A 23,458-nucleotide genomic window follows, 5' to 3' on the forward strand; every position below is an offset into this window, starting at 1 on the left:
ATTGTGAAACAGCACCTTCCTATGTTGTTGCATTCAGTCTTAATAAACAGATGGTTTTGCTGCCCGTCACATGTGGTGGTACACATATATAACATTGTGCAGTGGGGTATCATTTCCTGTCTTGACGCTTTCATCATTACAAATGCAGTTTTCTAGTGGATGGAGTCCAGCAAAGCAGTGCTGTGAGAGCTTTTGCAACTTTCACCATTTATTACTTCCCCAATATCACTGTCTGAATCTGTCCGTCACTTTGCCTACGGCTTGTAATGAACAAAGTGACTCACTAAAACACGTTGAACTTTACTGAGCATTTTTCCGGTACGTAAATATGACAAAAATGCTAGCAAAGATAATCACGTTATTAATTGCGCTTGCATTCGCATTACTTGTTCGAGTCAGATTAATAAACTGAAAATTGGCTATGACACCACTTCAGTTTTCAGTGCAGACTGCTAACGGAGCCATAAAGCGTGCTCCGACTTCTGCTATTTCACTATGGGGCACGTCAAACTCGACAGTGGCTGCCTGAATGAGCATTTTGGGACTCACTAAGCTAATGATGTCTTATATTTGTTCTCTTAATTGCATTACTTGTGTGAGCCAGATAACAAAATAAACAATGCAACCACATGAATGTGCTTTGGCATTCAAGCTGCTGACTGTGGCTGTCAGTTTCGTGTTGTCTGCTGCTATTTCACCACCACTCGCTATGACATGACTGCGATTTCAAGTGCAGACTGCTAACAGAACCATAAAACGTGCTCTGACTTCTGCTATTTCACTATGGGGCGCGTCAAACTCAACGGTGGCTGCCTGAATGAGCATTTTGGGCCTCACTAAGCTAATGATGTCTTATATTTGTTCGCTTATTCGCATTACTTGTGTGAGCCAGATAACAAAATAAACAATGCAACCACATGAATGTGCTTTGGCATTCAAGCTGCTGACAGTGGCTGTCAGTTTCGTGTTGTCTGCTGCTATTTCACCACCACTCGCTAAGACATGACTGATTTCCAGTGCAGACTGCTAACAGAACCATAAAGCGTGCTTTGACTTCTACTATTTCACTATGGGGTGCGTCAAACTAGACGGTGGCTGCCTGAATGAGCATTTTGGGCCTCACTAAGCTAATGATGTCTTATATTTGTTCTCTTATTTGCATTACTTGTGTGAGCCAGATAACAAATTAAACAATGCAACCACATGAATGTGCTTTGGCATTCAAGCTGCTGACAGTGACTGTCAGTTTCGTGTTGTCTGCTGCTATTTCACCACCACTCGCTATGACATGACTGCGATTTCCAGTGCAGACTGCTAACAGAACCATAAAGCGTGCTCTGACTTCAGCTATTTCACTATGGGGCGCGTCAAACTCGACGGTGGCTGCCCGAATGAGCTTTTAAGCCCGCCAACGATAATCAGGGTTAACAATTGTGTTTCAATTCAGATATGCCAGCATTTAAATGTGTTTCTGTGCCACTTCATAAATCGAGCACAATGTGTGCAGGACGTTGCTTATCAGAATTGAGCTTCTATTATAAGGAATATGCCATAAATGGAACTGCTTATTTATTTGAGAGGTCACGGAATGGATGGTTGGTTGTTGCGAACCCACCAGCAAAATTTTGGTAGCCCTAATAAGGGCTGTTCTTTTGTTAATAAGAAGCCTCTATGCTTCGTCGAGTGGCTCAATGCCAGACAGCTCGCAGTCGGAGTCACTTTCTTCAGTGTCATCTTCACCCAGCTGGATGATGATGGGTTGAATGTGCTCACTTCCAGACATGTCAAGTCTGAACTTTGCCTCCAAGTCCATCCCATGCTGAATGCTCTTCCTCCAGTCTTCCGCCGTTACCTGCTTGATTTTCTCGCTCAAGATGACGTCGACCGTGGACAGCTTGAAGTCTCTGTTGTCCGCAGCGATGCCATTTTTGACTTTGGCCCACACAAGCTCAATGGGATTAAATTCGCAGTGGTACGGCGGGAGCCTGAGTACAATGCAACCAGCCCGTACAGCTGTGTTGTCTACGATGTAGCTCAGAAAGCGTGACTTTACAGATGCCACCAGCTCAAGCAGCTGCTTCTTTATCATCCTTTCACCGTAGGTGATGTTCTTGCTTGTGAGCCACTCCTGTATCTTTTCCTTCTTCCAGGCTGTCGTCGGCAATTTCTCTTCTCGCCGGCTATGGTAAGGTGCATTGTCTAAAACAATGACGCTACCAGCTGGCAACTTCTGCAGAACGTCCTTGAACCAGCCCTCAAAGCGATTGCCGTCCATTTCTTCGTGGTAGTCGCCTGTCTTTTGGCCTCTGAATACATCCAAGCAGCCGTCGACGAAACCATCCTCGCTGCCGATGTGCGTCACGATCAGGCACTGACCTTTCCCAGAAGGTTGTTTTAGAACCGTCGTCAGGCCATTTGCTCGAGCGAACAGGCGTCTGCGCTTCTGCACCACGGTGTCTGTCCACACGATCGACCAAGTGTGTCCCGCCGTCACCCATGTCTCGTCCAGGTAGAAGATCTTTCGGCCTTCCGCCCGGTAGCGCTCCACGTCACGGAGGTAGCGATTCCGGCAATCGGTGATGTCATCCCGGTCGATAAGCAGCGAGTTGCGGCTTCTCTTTTCGTGCTTGAAGCCGATCTCGGCAAGCAGGCGACGCACGGTACACCGCCTTAGTGATGGGAGTTCCATACGCTCCGAGAACTCTGTAGTTATCTTCTCGACCGTCGGTATCTCGTTGCGGCGAAAGAAATCGTGCACACATGACCTCAGCGCGCACAACGTGAAGCTGTCAAACTTCGCGCTGCGTATTCTCTTCTCCGCATTGCCTGGGCGCTTTCGCGAGGGCGTCGTCAGTTTGCCACCCGAAAAATGCGAAGCTTTAACTTCCCCCCTCACCCTGAACACAGTCCTTTCGCTGACACCGAGCATGTCGGCAACAAACTTGCTTGTGTCCTGCACGCTGCGTTCAGGCTGCCTGTTACGCCAAAACCTGTAGCAGTGGAAGATCATGTTGCGTGAATCGCTGTTCAGGATGTGGCCGCTCTTGTTATTGCCGAGGCTCCTTGGTGGTGTGGTCATCGAGGCGACACAAGGCTCGTTCGGCAACAAAAGATTGCGTTCCGATGTCACCTCGCTGGGCTCCATGCCGAAAACTGGCACAGAATGCCGCGCGCGATCGTGCCCGAACTTACGAGATCGCAGGTTCGCAACCGCGAAAAAAAAAGAAAAAATATATTAATTAAAAATAAGCCCAACACATTAAAAAAATAAGGTTGTGCAAACACACAAAAAGTATTTATGAATCTTATGCTATTAAGCCAGCGACTGCTACGCCCGGTGCCGTCGACCTTGCTCCGTAGCAGACGACGCACAGCGTTGTAGAAGGCACGGAGTTATTTTTCTCTCGCGATCCGGCATGTGCGGTAGCATTTCCATCATGATAGTTTTATCAAACCACTCGTCAAGATACACAAATCTTAATTATAGCGACAAATACGCGTTTTAGAAGCAGTCACAATTTCTTGAGCGGGACTATTTTTTTATTCGCGGAGGAATTGGCTGCTGCGCTTCGGTCAACTGGGCGGGGCCTCCTCCTGTCTTCTAAAGTTGTACCCGACTATAGTCGGAAGCAACGCATGACACCGAACGCCTGGCTGCTCGCCACAAGATTGTCGCGGCCCATGGCTGCCCGCGGCACGCTGAAATATCGAAAGGTTTCACAAAAGTGAAATTTTCTTGCAGCTCGACTTCATGCAAGCATGGAGCGGACAACGCGTGGACCGCAAGCGGCTGTCACCCTCTGGCTTTCTTTCTAAACAGTGATAGCGGGACGTTCGACGCACGCTATAGAAATTAGTCAAGAAACTGCTTTTAGTACTTGCAGCGGTTTCATATATGTAGCAATGAATTTAAACTGGATTTCTTACGTAACGTAAGAAATGCTCCGTCTGCGCAAAATGGCTCGGTGCATGGAACACATGTAATGGCGTTTTCCATTGTGATTAATGGCAAGGCATTCAACAGGCGCTTCCTTGGACAACTCATGCGACTCATTTTAATGAGAACTCACCGTTGCTATTTCGTAGGTTGCTTTATTTCCGACCAATGAGACAAATGTCTGATGGCATTTGCAAACAGTAGTAACGCACTGTTGTATTACCCGAAATTCCTGGCGCATGAACGTTCCAAATGAACTCATCAGCCTGCGCACTTGCAGACGCGTTGCCGAGTTAATACCATTCCATGTTGTCTAAGGAAAAAAATAACTTCCACGAAAGCGCGGCATGGCAGGTAGGATGAATAATGTTCTCAACAAGAATAATTTTCCAATTCACAATGGCGTGAGCGTTCCGGTCGCGGGAGTCGTAGGACCAACAGAGGACGATTCTTCTTGCCCTTCGTCCTCCGTCCGATCCAAACCAGCCCTGCGAATCCCGCTTCCTTCGGGGGTCGCACGCAGGGTCGGGGTCGTCGCCGGCGTCGTAAGCTGCGTGTTCGGCTGTTCGTTCGTCGGAGGCGCTTTGAAGTCGGTGAGCGGCGTCAACTCCGCGCCCTCGTCGCCAGCATTCGTCTCCATCAGCAGCGCGTCGGTGAAGATCACGAAGAAGGTGAGCAGACCCATGGTTGCGAAGGCCAGAGCTACGAGCAACATCGCTCCCACTGTAACGCCCGCCGGACAGCGGTTACTCGGCGTACCATCGACACCCTGCGCTGTTGGAATGGGCTGCACCGGGACGTTGACGGCGGAGTTCTCGGGTGCCGGTATGACGTCGTAGTAGAACGCCACCGCAGTAGTAGCGACCGGTACAGGCGCTGCAGCAGGAACTAGCTGGGCAGGGTTGCTCACCGCGGGCATGGCGTGACGTCGATCGACGTTGCTGATGGTACCTGGAGGCGCGATGGACTGCGCCGGTTGCAGCGCCAACGCAGCCGGCACCGCAGGAACTGAAGGCGGAATTGCTGATGCCGGCGTTCCTTGGGGCACAGCTAACGCAGCTGCTCCTGTCGGCTGTTTGAATGCCGACGCTGAAGGCGTCGCGGTCGCCGCATGAACTTGGCCCACAACGGGCGTTGCCTGCTGCGTGGCTGCCCCGTGCGGATCTTCGGCGAACCTTTGGGGCGGTCCCTGTTGCGGTGATGGATTCGCAGCTGCTGCTGCAGGGACGACCGCGGCATGGCTTCCGGCTGCGACGGCGTTCTGCTGCTCGAGGCTCTCTTGTGAGTCGATGCTCCACCGTATTGATCCCTTGCGACGTTTTTTGTGTCGCCGGCGTCCCTTGCCAGTCTTTAGGATGCCGACAAGGGCTTTGTCGTCTTCGATTTCGGAGTCGGCGCCTGAGTCTTCAGCGCTAGAAGAATCCTTGGGGGAGCTCTGGGACGTCGCCGCTGCGGTAGGCTGCATTCTTCTCCTTCTTCTTCCGTTCGGACCGGGTTATGCACGAGCTCGGTTAGCTACGCCACTGCGGTACGTCGTCAGGCGGTACGCTCGTGCTTCCTTAAAATACATTAACCAAGGCCACTACGTTCACAAGACAAATATGTAGGTACCTACCACGGCCAATGAGCAACATTTTGGAAAATATTTAATGCGCAGTTAGTGTGTAATGTTCTCTGATGCCGAATCAAGTGTCCGTCGCGGTTATATTAGGGTCGCTTTAATTTTGGTCTAAGCATACAAACACATGGAATTCTAGAGGGTTGCCTTAGAGAGGTGTCCAGTGAGTTCACACAAAATGATGCGTCGCAGCTGTCGGTTCCCATTCCTCATCTAATCAAATGAAAGGGGAATTCAGTTGCTGCTTCCGAATCCGAAGGCATAGAGAGAATAAACTTTATACAAAAGAGCACGCAAGCATAGGTAGCTTTTTCGCAGTGCAGTGGGTGTGCCCCTCAGTCGAGGAGTCCAGCTACCTTAGCTGCCTTTCTCCCTCGGTTGACCAGGTTGAGCTGGTCCATCGTGTTGGAGCTGGGGTGTGTTATGGGTGTGAGCTGTGGTGTGATTGCGCAAGCCCGTACCATCTGGTAATGTGCGGCGCATTGATCGCCGTCTGGGTGTTTATAAGAATACAGCGTAGGGTTTATGGCGTGGTTAAGACTCAAATGGAGATATGATTTTGTTTGGAATTTCCGCCATACTATGGCTTCCTCTCGCCTGAGAGCGTTATGAGGCGTGGTAGTCTTCTTCGTGAAAGGCGACAGCGTTGTATATGATGTGCGCGTGGGTTAATGGTATCGACTCGGGGTTGAACTGCTCGGTGCGTCGCTCTTGCGGCTCCCGGTGTGCATGCGCTCGCGCGGAGGCGTGTGCCTGCTGATTGTGGCGTAAGAACTCGTGCCCCGTTGTCGATATGATTTGTATGTATGGCCGGAGCTGGTGCGCTTCACTCAGAATGCGATGTGCAGCCCTGGAAATTTTAGCTCCGGAAAAAGTTACCCGACGATTACGATACTCCCTATTGCGAAATTTGAGCGCCGCTGTGTACGTGCTTTCATTTCGCGATATATTGGCTGGCGCGGACAATCTGTCTCCTGCAGGCGGCACGTTGCAAACGGAACAAAGTGTGGCGCGACTTCCTCGCTAATCGGTAGCTCGCGAGAAGCGGCGCGTGGGTGACGCGTGGGCGCGATTCACAGCAGCCGCCGCAGACAGACCTGCGCTCATGCAGCGCTTTGTTTCCATACGAACGACGTGCGCTACTCTGGCGCCATCTCGTAGTCATCGTCGCTGCAAAGCCCATCTTGCGCGGCACTACACTGTTCTTCTCACGCTTTTGCCATACCCTCGTCATCCGCTTTCCGCCTCATAGTTTCGCTGTACCCTCCTCCTCCGCCTTCCTCATCGCGCTCTGTTTGCTATCGCTGTCTTTCATCACCCGCTGCGCTCCCCGTTTGCTTTCATCTTTCGCCGTGCTCGTTCGCTCGCATACGAGACAACGCCGATTCTCGCCGCAGGAACGGGCGCCAAAGATCTGCGTTTCAAAATTTCTGCTTGCCCTCTGAGAGTCCGTCAGAACTATGACGCACTCCCAGTGAGGTCTCATCGTGATGGCTAACGCTATCGCTAGGTCCTTTGCCGCCGCAGCGCTCGCTCTGGAAACCGACGACGCATTTATTTCGGTCCCTTGGTTGTCGATTACGCTGGTAACACATATGCGCTGCTTCCTGCGGTGCTGGCCGCGTCAACCTATACTTCTTCGCTTGGGCCAGCGCTTGGGCCTGTCGCCTTCCGATGTGGAAGTCCGGGTGCATGTTCTTGGGTAACCATTTTGGGATTTTTCTCGGTGCGCTGGTCTTCCGTGCGGCATATCCAAGACGTTTCAAGTCGCAGCGTTCCGCTATAGTGCGTTGTAGCCTTTCCTTCTGGCTTACCATGTGGGCATCTATGATTTCCAGTGCCTTTGTTGTACGCCCCTGTCCCCACGAGGCGAAAAGTGGCCGTTCCTTATGGGAGTCCGAGCTTATACACCTTGCGCATCACCCGGTCGAGAGCCTGCACTTCTGAAATGCCGAAATGTGCTCATAACATTCATTCAGAAAATCAGGACAGCTTTTGTTTGCAAACACCAGCAATTCACCGCGTATGCCCTCAGCCCGCCTACTTAAAGCAGTTGTTTTGGAGCAGATTTTGAAGATGCTATGAACGTGGACCTAGCTAGTTCCGAGACAGCATTCGCCCGAACACTCGAGTCAAAGGTCGCACTTTTATGGAGGTCGAGGCACTTGTGTAGAAGGTGCGCGGCGCGCGCACTGGGCTGCACTGGTGACGTCACCGGTGACAGGTGGTGCGATGCCGACTGGTTGTGAGCATGCGTCGCAACATAAATTTTTTGAAGCAATAAAACAATATCAGTTATGTGGACACTGCAGGTGAATTTTTGCCGGCACACATTATATTAAATTCAGCTTATTTGGACATACATAGATGGTACAGGATGTCCACGAGGCGTGGCAAAAGGAGGCAACATTGCCTCATGACAGGGCCGTCACCTCGGGATCACACATCATGACAGCAGATGGGCATGACAAAATACTGCACTACATTGAGAGATGAAGGCAATCGGTGAAAATTCAGCAATACATGCTATTTTCATACGAGAAATTATCCTATGATTTGTGATTATACATTGATTAGATCATTCTAACTCACGGAAACAATGATGTAGAAAATCATTGAAATTGCACTTGCCCAACACAAACGAAAGGCGCAATTCTAGGCAAAAGAGGCAGGAGAAGAAAGCATCAATTTCATTCTTTTCTTAAATTGAGAAAGGGTTTGTAATCCTTTATGCAGTTGATCATTAAAGAATATGTGTTACAGAGTGTAACTACTTGGTTGTGTATGATCTGAGTACCATAATATGATCGGAGTACCATTTGAGTACACTAAATGCCCGTTAGTGCATTAAACAGGGGGGGTGGGGGTGGAGGGATGGAAGCGAGTACCGCTGAAAACAGCCATGAATTTGAAGTCCTTGCGTAAACGGGAGTTGTTGGAGCTAGCGAAGGAGCTGCGTCTGGATGTCACTGATACACTCCGAAAACCAGAGTTGATTGATGCTATTCTAGCTCTATAGGCTGAGGATGATGAGCTTACGGAATGCCTAGAGATCATTAGAAAGAGAGAGACTGCAAAAAGTCAGGCAGAAGAGCGTGAAGGACGGGGACGTAAAGACCAGAAAGAAAGGGAACATGCACTAGAATTGAAGGGACTCGCGATTGAAATGGAACGAGCTCGAGCAGCAGGGCAGATGATTGATGGAAACAGTGCAGAAGAGCGCGTATCATTAAAGATGACCGAGCTAATGCGGCCTTATAAGCTCGGAGAGGACATTGGTTTGATCCTAGTGAACTTCGACAGGGCGGGCGAGAAGCAAGGGTTCTCCCGCGAATCGTGGCCACAGCGACTGCTCACACTGTTACTAGGCGAGGCAACGGAGGTAATGGCTGGCTTAACCAGAGAGGAAGCTGGGGATTATGATAAGGTAAAATCCAGTTTGCTGATGAAGAATAGGCTGTCAGCGGAAGCGTTCCGGCGGAAGTTCCGCGTAGTGGAAGAGGCTAAGAATGAGTCCTATACAAAGTTTGCATATAATCTTATGTCAAACATATATCGGAATGGCTCAAGGAACAAAAAGCCTATGGTGATCACGCGAAGGTTGTTCAGTGCTTTGTACTTGAACAATTTTATAACCGGTTACTTGAGAACGTGAGGTACTCGATTCAAGATAGGCCAGAAGTTAGCACGGTCTCCAGAGCCGCTGATCTAGCCGAGGAATTTGTGACGCGTCGGGCTCGCGAAGTCAGGGACGGTCGAAAAGGCGATCTTCATTTCAGGTTCGGCAGGCCGAAGGTAGAGCCCTAAAAGAGAATTAGTGTAATGGGGGGTACCTCAAAATGTAGTACTTCCGGTCGGAAGGGACCCCTGGAGTTAAAGCAAAGCAGCAAAGAAATTGGAAGCGAGGAAAGCCTTTTTTTGCCACAACTGTCACAAACCAGGCCACATTGCTGCGCAATATGACTAGGCAAAGGCAGTGTTTTTATCGGTTGGTTGCAATGACGAGAACATGAAGCTGCTCGAACCGTATATGCGCGACCTTGAGGTAAACGGGAAACCATGTCCCGTACTGCGCGACTCCGCGGCTACCATGGACGTAGTTCACAGCTCTTATGTGGAACCGGAGATGTTCACGGGTGAATGCGCCTGGATAAAGCATCTCAGGCATCTAGACCGGAACGTTGAGCTACGTTGGGGAACACCCCCTGTGTTTCGTGTTCAAGAGGGCTGCGCGACAAGCGACGACGACGAGCACCGACCGGCGTCATCCCTCTGGCCAGCGGATGCCGTCTCCTGCATATCGGGATCTCCTTCGGCGGCGGGGCAGTCTGTTACGATTCACTTTGAGCGGCCATGCCCAGAACAAGTGCAAACACATGGGAAACGGCGTGCCTAACGATCTCGCTCGTCGACATCAACAGACGTGTCCGTCGCGTGGGTCCGAGGAATGTGCGAAACCTGCCATGCCGCCTTGCGACCAGCTCACCCCCGCTTAGGGCAACTCACCCCCGCTGGGGGCGTTGACCCGGCTACGACCACCAACCCCCGCTACGGCAACCAATCCTCACTGCTGTCACCCATCCTCACTACTTCGTCTGGTTTATTTCCCTGACGTGTCCTAACAAGGCCCTCTGCAGTGGGAGCACGAGAGAAGGAGAATGCCGGGGTGATGGAGGGTATACGAAAGCCAGCAAGCTGCCACGTGGAGAACACTTTTGCTTTGCCCTAGCGTGCAGGAGCATGCACGCTGAACGTTTCTTGTGTGTTTTATTTGGAGCACGCTGCTCACCCGTAACTATGTATTAACTTTGTGTTATTTGCTTTTACGTAGCCTCATCTTCCCGGCCGGACCCTCTCCGATGTTCAACCTGGTCCGAGCTCCAAGCTGACGCTACTGAAGGTTTACCAAACCCCGGCCCGTAACAGCAGCCATATGAAAATTTCTCCTACGATTTTATTTATTGTTCTTCATTGCACGAATAATTATGTCAAAAAAATAAGTTCAATTTTTCATTGATAAATCTTTATTAGCAAAAGAGTTGTGTTTGTTGGAATATGAAAGAACTACGAAAAAGCGTACTGAGAAAATCAACAAAAAATGTCACAGTTTCGCCCTAAGGGTGAAGCAATGAATGCGATAGCAACAGCAATGTCATACGAAGTAAGGTGAGCGGCTTTGGTAGCAATGTGAATTGTAGTAAACATGAGCTGATTAAGTAAGCAGGTGTGCTGCGGCCTAAGTAGACCGACATGAAGAGAGACTCGATTACCAAGACAAGGCGCGTGTGAAACGGTGGTGTTGATGAGAAGCGCTTCCCGTGGGCAGCGCGTGCGAAGGGACACACCTGTAGCGCTGCACGGCCGATCTGGGCAGCATCGCATGTGTAGCGTGCGTTGGAAAATGTGGCCCGACTATTACTAACTGAATGAACAAGCGTGGTGTGAGCGCGCACAAAGATGAATAGATCCCACTGAATGACTGCAGACAACGACTGTCAAAACGCTGGCAGCAAGCGCATACGCCGCAACGGGCGTGGTACGTGCGGTCTATCGCTTCAACGGAAACTGAGCGGTGAATGCACAGCACATACCGTGTGGAGATAAGAGAAGGTGCGGGCGAGCGACGAGCGCGGTTGTTGGCATAGTAGAAGTGCCCCCCCCCCTCCCGCTCCCTCCAGCGCTGGCTTCCCACTTCTTTGCTTGCCCGTGAGAGATTGAGTGCGTTCGCTCTCCGTGATAGCGCGCGCCCCCGCACGCTTCCGCTCGGGCATACGGCGCGCGGCGAAGATTTTATCTATACGGAACCTCACGGCGACGGCGAGGGCGACGCCGACGGCAGAAATCCGGTTGAAGTGTCCATATAATTGCTATCGCAATAGAAAAACAGTGTGCGGGGAGCCTACCAAGAAAACGAAACGACCATGAGAACATCAAGACGTAGGCGGTTGTTTCATGAACTACATGACACGCATGTCATGACATTTATGTCACGAGTCGTCAGGAGTCCCTTTAACTACGCGTATAAGAGACCTGAAGGCGAAAGCCTCAGTCTAGCAACAAAATTCTAGAATTTTTTTTTGCTACGCATGTAACCGATACTTGAATTTCAGTTTTACGCAGATCGCGTGGGATCGCACGTTTCGGCTATATCTTTCCGAAGAGACAGCACCGGAACATAATTACTGTTGCAAAATGTATTTTATTAAATCACACCTCTAATTAGGCAAAGCACAAAAGTTGACTTTCTTAAAAAAATGTGTTTTCAATTCGGCGCTGTGCCTTGAAGGGACTGTCTGCCATTTTCCACGCACATCTTAATTCATTTTGCAGCGCAACAGAATGCCCTCCATTCGAAGTGTCTAAATGTGCGTGTTTTTTTTTTTTTTTTGGAGTGGGGGGGGGGGGGGGTGGCTATCCAGAAGTAAGACCACTGTTGTCTGCTGACTGTGGCTTGGAGTATGGGCGGCGTTGGCACGCCTCGATGACCAGCCGCTTTCTGAGCAGACGATCTTAACGGCCGATGCGGTCGTCACACCAGAACGCCACGAAGGCGCTACTGAAGTTCCTACGGTCAAGCGACCTGTTTGAACGGAGGACTCCTGCGTTCCTTTGTGTTTTATTGCGATAGAAATTATATGGACACTGCAACTGGATTGCTGCCGTCGCCGTCGCCTTGAGGTTCCGTATAGATAAAATCTTCGCCGTGCGCCGTATGCCCGAGCGGAAGCGTGCGGGGACGCACTCTATCACGGAGAGCGAACGCACTTATGTTGAATTCCAATGGCAGATCGCGAGCGCTCGGCCAGATCACGAACGGAGCGCGTCGCTCCGACTCGGATCGCTCCCACCAGCTCGCACCAAATCTGCGAATGGAATGCATGCGCTCCCGCGGGGGCACTTAGTACACGGAAATGAATTGAGAGGGCGCTGAACTAGAGGTAAAATAGAGAGGAGAACAACAACTTGGTGGCGCAGCCCACCACACCGCTTCAAAGGAGATGAATCCATCCATTCATGTGCATCGTCCCATCGTCCCAGCATTCTCTGGGTTTGTTTTCCTTCTGGTATTTCGCGCGAGCATCGCACGTGTTGGCGCGCTTGTACCACCTTGGGCTGTACGGTACCTCGTCGTCCGAGTATCGCCGAACGACATCCTCGACGAACCCAATCACTTTAGGCCTCTTTGCAGGCAGGCGAAACATCACATCAAACGCCCGTTGACACACAGCAGCGTCGCATTCACTGTCGGTGTCGGTAGAATCATCACTGGACTTGGAACTTGTGACCGAGTCGGAGCTGTCACTATCTAGTAGCATGAACAAAAGCGCACGGCGCGTCGCAGCATCCATGCGGTCCAGGTTTTTCATGTCTACTGCCCGCGACCGGAAACAGGCGACCATGACAGGAAGCAGAGGCGGGTGAAGCAAATACGTCACGCGGACTTCCGGTGAAATCTGCCGATTTCGGCGGAGCACATATTTTTGCTCCACAGAGCGATCCGGAATCAGCGGCTGGTCCCAATCTGCCATTGGAACACACAACTCACGCTCCCATTCTGCCATTGGAATATACTTGCTCCACACAGAGCAGAAATACTTGATCTGGATCTACCATTGGAATTCAACAATAAGCTCGCACGCGCAAGCAAGGAAGCGGGAAGCGAGCGCCGGAGGGAGCGGGGGGGGGGGGGGGGGGGCGCACTTCTACTCTGCCAACAACCGCGCTCGTCGCTGGCCCGCACCGTCTCTTATCTCCACACGGCTCTGAGCTTTGTATGCGCTGTGAATTCGCCGCTCAGTTTCCGTTGACGCGATAGACCGCACATATACCTTCGTCCGCTGCGGCGTATGCGCTTGCGGCCAGCGTTTTGACAGTCGTTGTCTGCAGTCATTCAGTGTGATCTATTCATGTTTGTTTGTGCGCGCTCACACCACGCTTGTTCATTCAGTTAGTAATAGTCGGGCCACATTTTCCAACGCACGCTACACATGCAATGCTGCCCGGATCGGCAGTGCAGCGCTACAGGTGTGTCCCTTCGCACGCGCTGCCTACGGGAAGCGCTTCTCATCAACACCACCGTTTCACACGCGCCTTCTCGTGGTCATCGAGTCTCTCTTCATGTCGGTCTACTTACGCCGCAACACACCTGCTTACTTAATCAGCTCATGTTTACTACAATTCATATTGCTACCAAAGCCGCTCATCTTACTTCGTATGACATTGCTGTGTTGCTATCGCATTCATTGCTTCGCCCTTAGGGCGAAACTGTGACATTTTTTCTTTTGTCTTTTTCACCTCCCTATTTTTCTATGTGTGTGCATTTTTTATTGATATTTCTGTCTCCCCTTACGTAACCCTTCCGGAGTGAAGGGTAGCAAACTGGATATCTATATTCCGGTTAACCTCCCTTCCTTTCGCATTTCATTTATCTTTCTCTCTTTTTGACAACGCGTACAAATATTTAAAACAGATATTTTATCTGCGTAGTCTCTTCTTAAAATTATGTACGGACGCCCGCAGTACTGATTACTGAACGCGATAGCATCGCCGTGCTGGTAAAAGTGAAAGAAGGAAGACTGGAGAAGGAAAGGCAGGGAGGTTAACCAGTTCAGCGCAACCGGTTTGCAACCCTACACATGGGAGCGGGATGAGGGAGAATGAAAGCGGGATGAGGGAGCGGGATGAGGGAGGAGAGAGAGAGCACACAGCACATCACACACATTCTCAGTCACAGTCCATCACTTTTGCGTGGTACGTGACATCACTGTCACAGCCGCTTGTCCAAGCCCGTTTCTTTTAAAAACCTAAGTAGTCCCTTCGTCGCCTTCAGCTGCGATGTCTTCTGTCGACGACATGTGAGAATCAATTCAACTGACATTGGTCTGTTGTCAAGGTGCGCTAGAACGGACGCCAGGGACTGTCTCTGAACATTATATTCAGGACAGTCGCATAGAATGTGTTCAAGCGTCTCCTCGCAAAGACAGGCATTCCAAAGAGCGTTGTCGGCCATTCCAATCAGAAATGAATAAGATTTAGTGAATGCCACCCTTAGCTAGAAGCGATAAAGCCTAGTGGCCTCTTTTCGGGGGAGTCCAGTTGGCATACAGAGATGCATCAAAGAGGGCAGGTGGTATTGACGATTGCTCCGGTTGGTCTGGTGAAAGTGAGAAATCGTAAGTGCGTAGGTATTCCGCAGGAATGGTTGGTTAGTGTCAAATACGCAAATAATGACAATAATGGCCATCGTCATCACGTAATTGCTTGCATAAGTGATTAGGTTCGTTTTCCTTGGTAATCTATAATATCACGCGTTGCCTACAGGCGCAGTCTTTGTAGTCCGTGACTTTTTGTAGGCACTGCTGACGAAATCCAAGCCTGATGTGCAATGGTCTATAGCAGGCATATTGTGGTAATGGATGCCTACACTGGTGTTGTTGGGCACGCCTTAAAAGCGCAAAGCATTTTCTACAACCTGTATAAGACGGCGACCCTAACACGACTCCCGCAACTCACTCGCACTGTTGTGCATCACCATGTCAAGACGGCACACCTAAAAACCCAATGACGCACTGCTCTGTCTGCACGAATGCGCCGCCAGTTTTCAACAAGCGCCAATGGAAATAAACAAAGAAATTACCCTGTGACGCAAAGGAAGAGTTAGCTGAAGCACATAATATAGAATTTTAAGCAATACGTCAACATATCAAAGGAAAACACTCCTGCGCGGGTTTTAGGTCACGTGATGGTGCACACTTTGGTTTTACGCTGTTTCACGGTCGAGCGACGTCACAAGTAATTTTTGGGCCACTTTTCGAGCCAAATTAAATATATAATTCCTCTTTATGGACTAAAACCATGCTCGTTTCCGTCAATGAGGCACAGAATCTTCTAACTCCTACCACAATCCAAAGACATGTTCTGAGTGGTAGACAGTTCCTTGACGCATAATTTATGCGTCATATATTAACATTAAGCACTTGTCATGTTTATAGTTTTGTTCTCCAGCTCCGTGCGACAGATTTTAACGGAGCACCTATCCTATCTTCCCGTATCTGTGTTGAGGCATAATACTTTGTGGTTTGCGTCCAAAAGCTGTGCACTAATCGATAAGGGATGACGTAAAGGAAAACTTCGCATTTATTTCCACCATTCAGAATATTGACACGTGTGCTTGTTTCTTTTTTGAATGACCGCTTTTTACCGGCTAACAAATGCTAAACATTATCACTCGCGCAGGACGCGCCTGCCTGTATCGGAAGTTTCTCGAATGTTATCGATGGATCTATCCGTTGCTGTCACCGATCCTTGTGTAATCTCATTGTATGCGCGACGCGAATTGTATAGTACTTTCTGGAAGACACGCGGGCACCAGCGATTACTCTGAAACCTTCGATACCTCATGTATAAAAGCCGACGCGCCTGACCCGCTGATCACATTTTCGACGATCGCCGACAGTGTTCGCCGCTATCGTTGTGCTTTGAGTGTCACTTTCATTTGTGGGAATAGGTTCGCCCAATAAAAAGTCCGTTTCGTCATTCACAGCTTTGGTACTGTGTTCTTGACCGTTGCTACCACGTGACAATATGATGGCGATGATGATAATGATTGATGACTAAGTGGGGTGGTGACTTCGTTGTTTTCACGACCTCATTCAGAAAGCTGATGAAACATTAGTGTGCCTTCAATGACTCTGTCGTGAAGGGAGAGAGAGAGAGATTGAGGAGAGGAAAGACAGGGAGGTCAACCAGAAGAACGTCCGGTTTGCTACCCTGCACTAGCGGTGAGGGAAAGGGGGAATAGAATGAGTACTCAGGGAAAGAATGAGTACTGAGTACACGTGGGACGATGTACAGAGAAACTATAGATCATTCATTCATTCATTCATTCATTCATTCATTCATTCATTCATTCATTCATTCATTCATTCATTCATTCATTCATTCATTCATTCATTCATTCATTCATTTTATTGTTTCCGACACAATACAGGTCAGGGGAAGGTACGGCTAAAGGCAGAAGAGACTGCCTGACAATGTGCTGCAGCCGCGCACTTGCCCTCGTGGTCGTAGCGGCTAGGGTCAAATCACTCTGAGAATGTTTCTTTTGACTTTTATCGGTGCTTATGGGGACGAAAATGAGAACCGCATTGCGCCTAACCTAGACTGGACAGAAAGACTTGAACAAATTTTATCCCCTCATGTTTGCAGTAACATTTACTCGTGTCATGTGCAGTGCTCAGCAATAGAAACGCAATGCTTAGATCTCACGCCACGTTTTGCACCCCCGGGGAATGCTAAGTGATTTTGCGCCGCCGGGGAATGCTAAGGGGCCCGAATATAGTCACAACGCATTACAAAGGCACTTGCTTCCATTTGATACAATAATCCATCAGATCGATGTCCCCGGCGCCCACCGGTGGCTCAAGAAAAGTTTCGTCACCCACGCGCTCCGAGTATCGCGTTTCAATCGCTGAGCACTGTGTACATGCATGGTGAGAGCGCGCCCGACTGCAGTGCATTGCGAAAACCCACCAAAGTTGGCCAAAACTACACCACCGCGGCAGTGCTGTGACGACAACAGTGGCCTCTCTGCCATGTACTGAAGGGGAATCAGCACGCTCACTCCCTTCGGATCGAGTCATTTGCAGCGAAGCACGCTGATAGCTGTTCATTTTTCATTTCGGTCTCGGACAGCAGGACCTGTATTCACAAAAAGTAAGTACGCTATATTTTATCGTAAGAGGAAATTACATCCAGCCCTGATGCGGGGCATATCATTAGCGGTAGAGGCCGGTCAATGACAAAGAGAACTTAAGAACGAAAAACTTTGTGAAAACGGACCCACAGAACTTCAGGCAACACACAGAAATCTTATCCCCCCCCTCCTCGTCCCCCTTTGCTTTGTTTACAGGTTTTCTCGACAGAAGTAATTGAGGCACTCAGTAAGCTCCTCGGGTTTACATATTTCGTAACGCAGTGTTGCCCGCCCGTGAAGTTGGTTACGAAATAGCTCGGCGCCCAGATGGTGTAATGACCTCTCCCTCCCCCCGCTGTGGAGCCTCAGTAAACAATCAAGTGGCATGCACCAGCTTTGCGCGAGTCTCACGCGGTGGCGCCAGCCGAGGAGGAGGCGATGCTTCCTCGTGCTGACCGGCCCCCCCCGCCGCACAACTTGAAGGAAGCCCGCGCTGCTCCCGTTAACGCTTTCTTCTCTTTCCTGCTGGCGCGGCCCACACGGCGCGCATGACCCGCGCCGGCACAAGGCGTCGGCCGCCACGCGACTCGCCACGGCAAACCGAGACGACCGCGGATAAGATCGGCGCCCAGTCGCTCGCCTGGTTCCGAGGACGCGGACTTCGCGGGCCGACTCTGCCGAGACACCCGCGAAGAAACGGTCGCCTCGTTCGTGGAGTGCACGTGAGTATACGTTATCGTGTGCGGAGGCAACGGACTACTCGACACGCAACGTGGCGGACGCAGTGAAACGACGACGTCTGCAGTGCTTCGGATGCGTGTTTTGCGACTCAAGTCTTGCCGAGGGCTTTGGGACTTGTGGACGAGAAACTTCGTCGGGAAGCGCTCACGTGGTTTTTGACGGCGGACACGGTCTGCTTGGCAGGATCGTCAGGCGCGAAGGCACCGGACAAGGCGCGACGACTTGTGCCCTTGGAAGCACAGCGTTCGTCGCTGCTTCCGGCAACCTCTACCGGACAATTAACGCGCTGTGGCGGGGGTCCATTGTACTTCGCATCCGTGGCGACGTGACACGGCCTACTTGAAAGCCTCAAAACTCGCCTTCAGAGGGCTCAAGGGGACCGGAGGGCTGTAACGTGTAGCGGAAATTTATTTGTGCGGTGCGCTGGAATCGGGCTCGAGTGGATGATTTTTGCGCGTGATCTCGATGTGGTGACGCGACGGGCTTGCCCTTATTGACGAGACAGATTCTGTGACTAGTCGCCGATGCTCCAGCAACTGCGGTAAGTCGCCACGAGCCTTAATAAACTAATTTTACTTTTTGTCTTGTTGTTTTCGGCAGTTCTGTGCCAGTGTCTGTTAGAGTGTCCGTTAGACAACTACCTACGAACTCTTCCATACTGCAAAGTAATAGCGGCTAATATTCCTGTGGCAAAGGTATACTAGCTCTTTTTTTCCCATAGTGTGCCAATGCGTTCGTTTTTGAAGCGGCACACTGTCACCAGAGATCTCTCAACTGGGAACAAGAGATATATAGAGATAGGAAAGCTATTCTGACGGCTGTTTGCTTCCATTTAGTTACACGAAGTTCAGAGTATGGCAAGTGTTAGTAACGCAAAACGTTTGTATGAGTTAGGAGAGATAGTGCACGTCCATCCCAGACGAAAACGGAAGGAAAGGTTTAGACACTTGGCCGATGCGACAGCGGAGTTGCAGTGACACTCCCGCAAGACAGGATTGCCCTTTGCGCTCCCGATCATTCTTACGTCTTCGTCTGATACGCTGGTTCTATACGCTCAGGCAACGCGCCCCGTACACGAATGCGAAGGGCTGAAGACACTCCCGGACAAGTATTGGCCTGAAGAGGTGACGTCGTTGGATGACTCTGTCCGGCCACGTGCTAACAACGTCACAGAGACACTTAACTAACTGTGAGTTTCGCTTGTGAAGCTTCCATGGGGAGCCGCCTTTCGCTTTACACGCTTCAGTAAGTAAGCCTCCGAACCTTCATATACATGTATGTTGTTATCTCTGCATTATACGTTTGACGTTGAGACCAGCGGTGTCTCGTTGCCTTGCAGTGCCTGTCCTGAGCTGAATCGGCAGAACAGGTGAGATGGCCGAAGAGGTCACCGCGACAGCTTCGCCGCCGGAACCGGCGAAGATGACCGTCGACGTGGTGGGTCCGGCCTTGGGCTGCGCCTGGCGTGCCTGGCTGGGAGGACTGATGCGGCGCCTGGTGGACGTGCTGGTGGACGCGACCTGCGGCGCCGTGCACGCGTGTCGCCGTGAACCGGGTCGCGGCGCGCTGCCTCCCGTCACCGAGCCGCTGCTCTTGAAGCCCGCCTCAGAACTGGCGCGCCTTATCGCCACCGGGAAGGTGGGTTCGCGAAATTGACTGTGACATTTTACTTTCTGCCGGTGCTCGTTTTCGTTGGATTGAGACGCGCCTACAGTGTGTGTCTTTTTTTAATCTTTAGCAGAAAAATGCTAAAATTGCCCGTAGCATGTTGCAAAAATGTACTCATTGAGCATCACCACTCAAAGAGGCGGACAAAACAAGTAAAAAGATGAAGACATTGGCTAAATAGATGAAGTCGCTAGTCAGATTTTCAGCTAGTTACTTTAGGACACAAATTGCAATTTACGAATTGAAGCCAGGGATTTCACAAGGTACGTCCATTTGGAACGAATTTTAAGACAAGCACCATTATAGAGATACGCGTGGGGATACTTGCGGTAAATGTGCACCGTTGTTACACTTTTTTTTTTCATTTTTTAAACAAAACGTCTTTTTTATGCAGAGAATCTCAAAAATGACTGCAACACCAATGGATATCATCGCACACTTTGGGAACGCATATATCGACTGTCATCCTTATAATTAGTTCCAACTGGACATGATTTATGAATCCACCGGCTACAATTCGTAAATTGCAATATATGCCGCAAAGTGTTGGGTTAAAACCTTTATTAGCGCAATTATTGCAATTGCCGATTATGCATTTTGGTTTCTCGTAGAAGATTAGTCCGTGTTCTTGAGTAATCAAGTTCAAGAAGTTAAGTTGTGACCCATATTGCACGGGCAATTTTTTAAAATTCAATCTACGAAGCCTTATAAAGTAAAGTATGCGGGCTTGATTGGACTGCTCAATAATCAGGTGTGGTCAATAATCTAACATTCTCGAATATACGTTCGCACGAGTTACAATAGAATGTATGGTGATGAGTGTAAAAATAGGTTACGAATTTACCTGGTATGATTAGATTCGAAGATCAGCAAACGTTCCCGCTGCTTTCGCTGTGATTATAGGGTAGTTTATCTCTGTGGTCGCAAGTTCGGCCAAACAAGATCGTCACTCGGTCACTCTGAATCACGAAATAGCAGCGCAAATACGTGTGGGACGATAACTCGAACGACTTGTGCACATCACGCAGTGTATGTGTTTATTGACATTCGTCCCCTCCTTTCTGGTGCTTGCTTGTGATTCAATAATTAGCCAATCAGAATAATATAGCGGACGTATTCACCCACCCTCAATTTCTGAAGGGCAGGAAGAGCCGTGAATTTGCTTGTATTCCCGCGTTACATATCGGCGTGTTCGGGACGCGCTGTGATATCGCCTCACCCGTTGTCCAGTGGCACGTTGTCGAGCACTCAAGTCTTATTCACTCAAACAGTTAACTCAGTAATAAATAAGCATTCATTACTATTTAACTTTCTTGTGAAAGAAACTCATTGGAGAATGGCACGTGGCCAGTGACACTTACCTAGTGGCTCAAATTGGTCCAATGGTTGCCTTGGAAACCTGCTCGCACAGCAGAGCATGTCCATGCTGTACCCGTTTGCACACGGCCTACCCAGAATGCTAATGCCAAGTTTGCGGGAAAACAGTTAAAGGCACAGACAGATAGTTCCCTACAGTGCGTGAACTTCCTGGAGAATGCTAGTCGAATCAATACCGTGAAACAAGAACTGCAGGCATTCGCAGTTGACACGCGATTTCTAAGTGCATGGTCCATGTAATCAACACCGATTGTGCTACGAAGTGCTACGGCTACAACATACACATGTATGTGGGACTGAACTGCTTTCGTGACGTTCTCTATCTGTCTTCAGTCTGATCCAGTAAGCACTGATAGTTATTTTACAAAGCCGCAGTAGCGTTCTATTTTCAACCGAGCCACACTCACACACTGCTTGTCTGTCGAAACGTGACGCCCGTTCGTTTATGCTCTTAGCACGTGACTGCATGGTATGCAGCTTCCGAAATGACGTTTGCTAAACGTGCGTGTGACGCCGTGCTAGAACGACACACAGATTTGTTTCTTTACGAATAATGGATATTTCTAACGAACCGCATCTTTAGCGCAACATCTTAGTAGCGTGTGCCAGAAATGTGGTGATGTATGGGCGTGGCGCCACCAGCTTCCCCATCGTCTGTATTTTGTCAAGATGATGGGTACCTCCGTTATCTCGAGTTGCAGAGTCAAAATTGGGGCGGTGCGTGCTAGAGTTACTGTATGCGCTCCCTACGGGAGCAGAGCTGCGCATAGGTCCGCCATCTTGCTCGCCGAGGCATCCGTGTTAAGGAGAGAAGCCACTCCTCTTGAGTACAGGATATAGTGAGGCTCAGCTGCCGAGTGTGCTTGCTCCTTCATTCTGCGAAGGCCAGGTGGCGCGGCGGGCGGCAACGCACAGAGGCTCGCGACGACGGTGGCGCCGCGGGCCGCAATGCAGGCCATAGAAACTATATGGTGCAGGCGCACCCGAGAAGTTGGGTTTCCCTCACAGGGATGCTTTTTGCGCATGTGACCAGATTTGGCGAATAGGGGCGCGAGCGGGGAGTTCCATCAGATGCGCAACTCTGCTCCCCAAGGGGAGCATATACAGTAACTCTTGTGCGTGCAAGAATTCAGCGGCCCCGTGTGGCCACTGTCGCTAGACTCTTTCATAAATACCGAGGCACTTCTAAGGAATGTGACTTCATTAAGAGGAAGCTTGCTCGGTGGGTCCTATCTAAATACATGGTAACTAAGAAATCGGTGTCCTTGCCAACCAAATGCTCCGATTTTGATGAGGTTTGTTGCATTTAAAAGATGTAAAATCTAGTGACGGAAGCGCTTTTGTAGCGTTAGCTACACTGGCCTAGCCAAGCCCGTTTCGCGTGGCACATCAAGAGCCGTGCTGCGCATGCGCAAGGATCAGTGATGTCACACGGCTTGCGCACCGGAGCCGGCACCTCTCGCGCACTCCGCCGCCGCCGCGCGCGACTCACCGCCGCCGGTCTGCGCATTCCAGAGGAGTGACGTCGTAGCCGTGGTAGACGCACTGGCGCCGGCGCTCGCTCGCTGTGCAGTCGCCGTCTGACACTGCGCTGGAGCCGCTGCGCTTCTGACTGGCGTTTGCCAGTGTGGTATAGCCATGGAGTAGGAGAGCGCAAATGCTGCTCAACAGCGCAGAAGAACGGAGAAGCTTGACTCATCGGATCCCGAAGTAGTTGCCTGGCAATTAGCGGTTGAGCGTAGGAGACAACCAGTAAAGCTAAGAATAATCAGCTGAACCTTTGCTAACGCTACGTATATCCTGGCATAGCCGAGTTAAGCCACTGCAACTTTTTTGGATTACGCCGCAAATTGTTAAAATTAAAATTGTTGAGGATTGCAGGTTCTAAAAAAATCACGAAACTATCATGTTTACAGCTGTGTAACTCGGCAATTAAAAATCCTATCAAATATGTAAAGCACATCTAATAACACAACTAAAGCGGACAAAATTGATGCATTATACATAGGGTCCTTCCTTTCGAGCTTTAAAATTATTTAAATTCGGGGGGTAAAAATAGGGCGCTATTTTTTTAAAGAGGGGAAGCGCGGAGAAATCAAGGTTTTGTTGTCGGGTACGAAAACCGGGGAGAAATCGGCGTTTTTTTGCGCGCCAGTCCAAAGATCGGGATTTTTGGGGTTAACCTAATTTTAAGGACAATTAACACAAGCAATGGCTTTCTTTTGGGCAGAAATGTTCTATTTAAAGAAGCAAAATCACTCACGCGAAAATGTATAGGCACTCTAAATCAAAATTCTACTTCCTTCATTCACTAAAATTTAACATTCTCTTTCAAATGCAACAAATTAATTAATTTCTGCATTTTATATGTATTTGAATAGCTGGAATCGGAGTTGGCCCCAATTTAAGGAGGAGGAAAAAC

The 23,458-nt window shown here is 49.9% G+C and overlaps 1 protein-coding gene across 4 annotated transcripts in view; it reads left to right on the forward strand.

Annotated features, from left to right (window-relative positions):
- The first annotated feature begins 17,675 nt into the window (after window positions 1-17,675).
- The window catches only part of LOC119461663 (fatty-acid amide hydrolase 2-A), a 117,365-nt gene continuing 111,582 nt past the window's right edge, over window positions 17,676-23,458 (forward strand). For 2 of the 4 annotated variants that reach the window (XM_049671851.1, XM_049671850.1), the window contains exons 1-2: window positions 17,676-18,532; window positions 19,331-19,629. In XM_049671851.1, coding sequence (XP_049527808.1) covers window positions 19,366-19,629 — 264 coding nt within the window. In that variant the 5' untranslated portion in view covers window positions 17,676-18,532; window positions 19,331-19,365. The remainder of the gene's footprint in view (window positions 18,533-19,330; window positions 19,630-23,458) is intronic. The other 2 variants (XM_037723035.2, XM_049671852.1) reach the window with 1 other exon arrangement.

Source organism: Dermacentor silvarum, chromosome 8 (assembly GCF_013339745.2).
Source record: "Dermacentor silvarum isolate Dsil-2018 chromosome 8, BIME_Dsil_1.4, whole genome shotgun sequence".
Taxonomy (NCBI): domain Eukaryota; kingdom Metazoa; phylum Arthropoda; class Arachnida; order Ixodida; family Ixodidae; genus Dermacentor; species Dermacentor silvarum.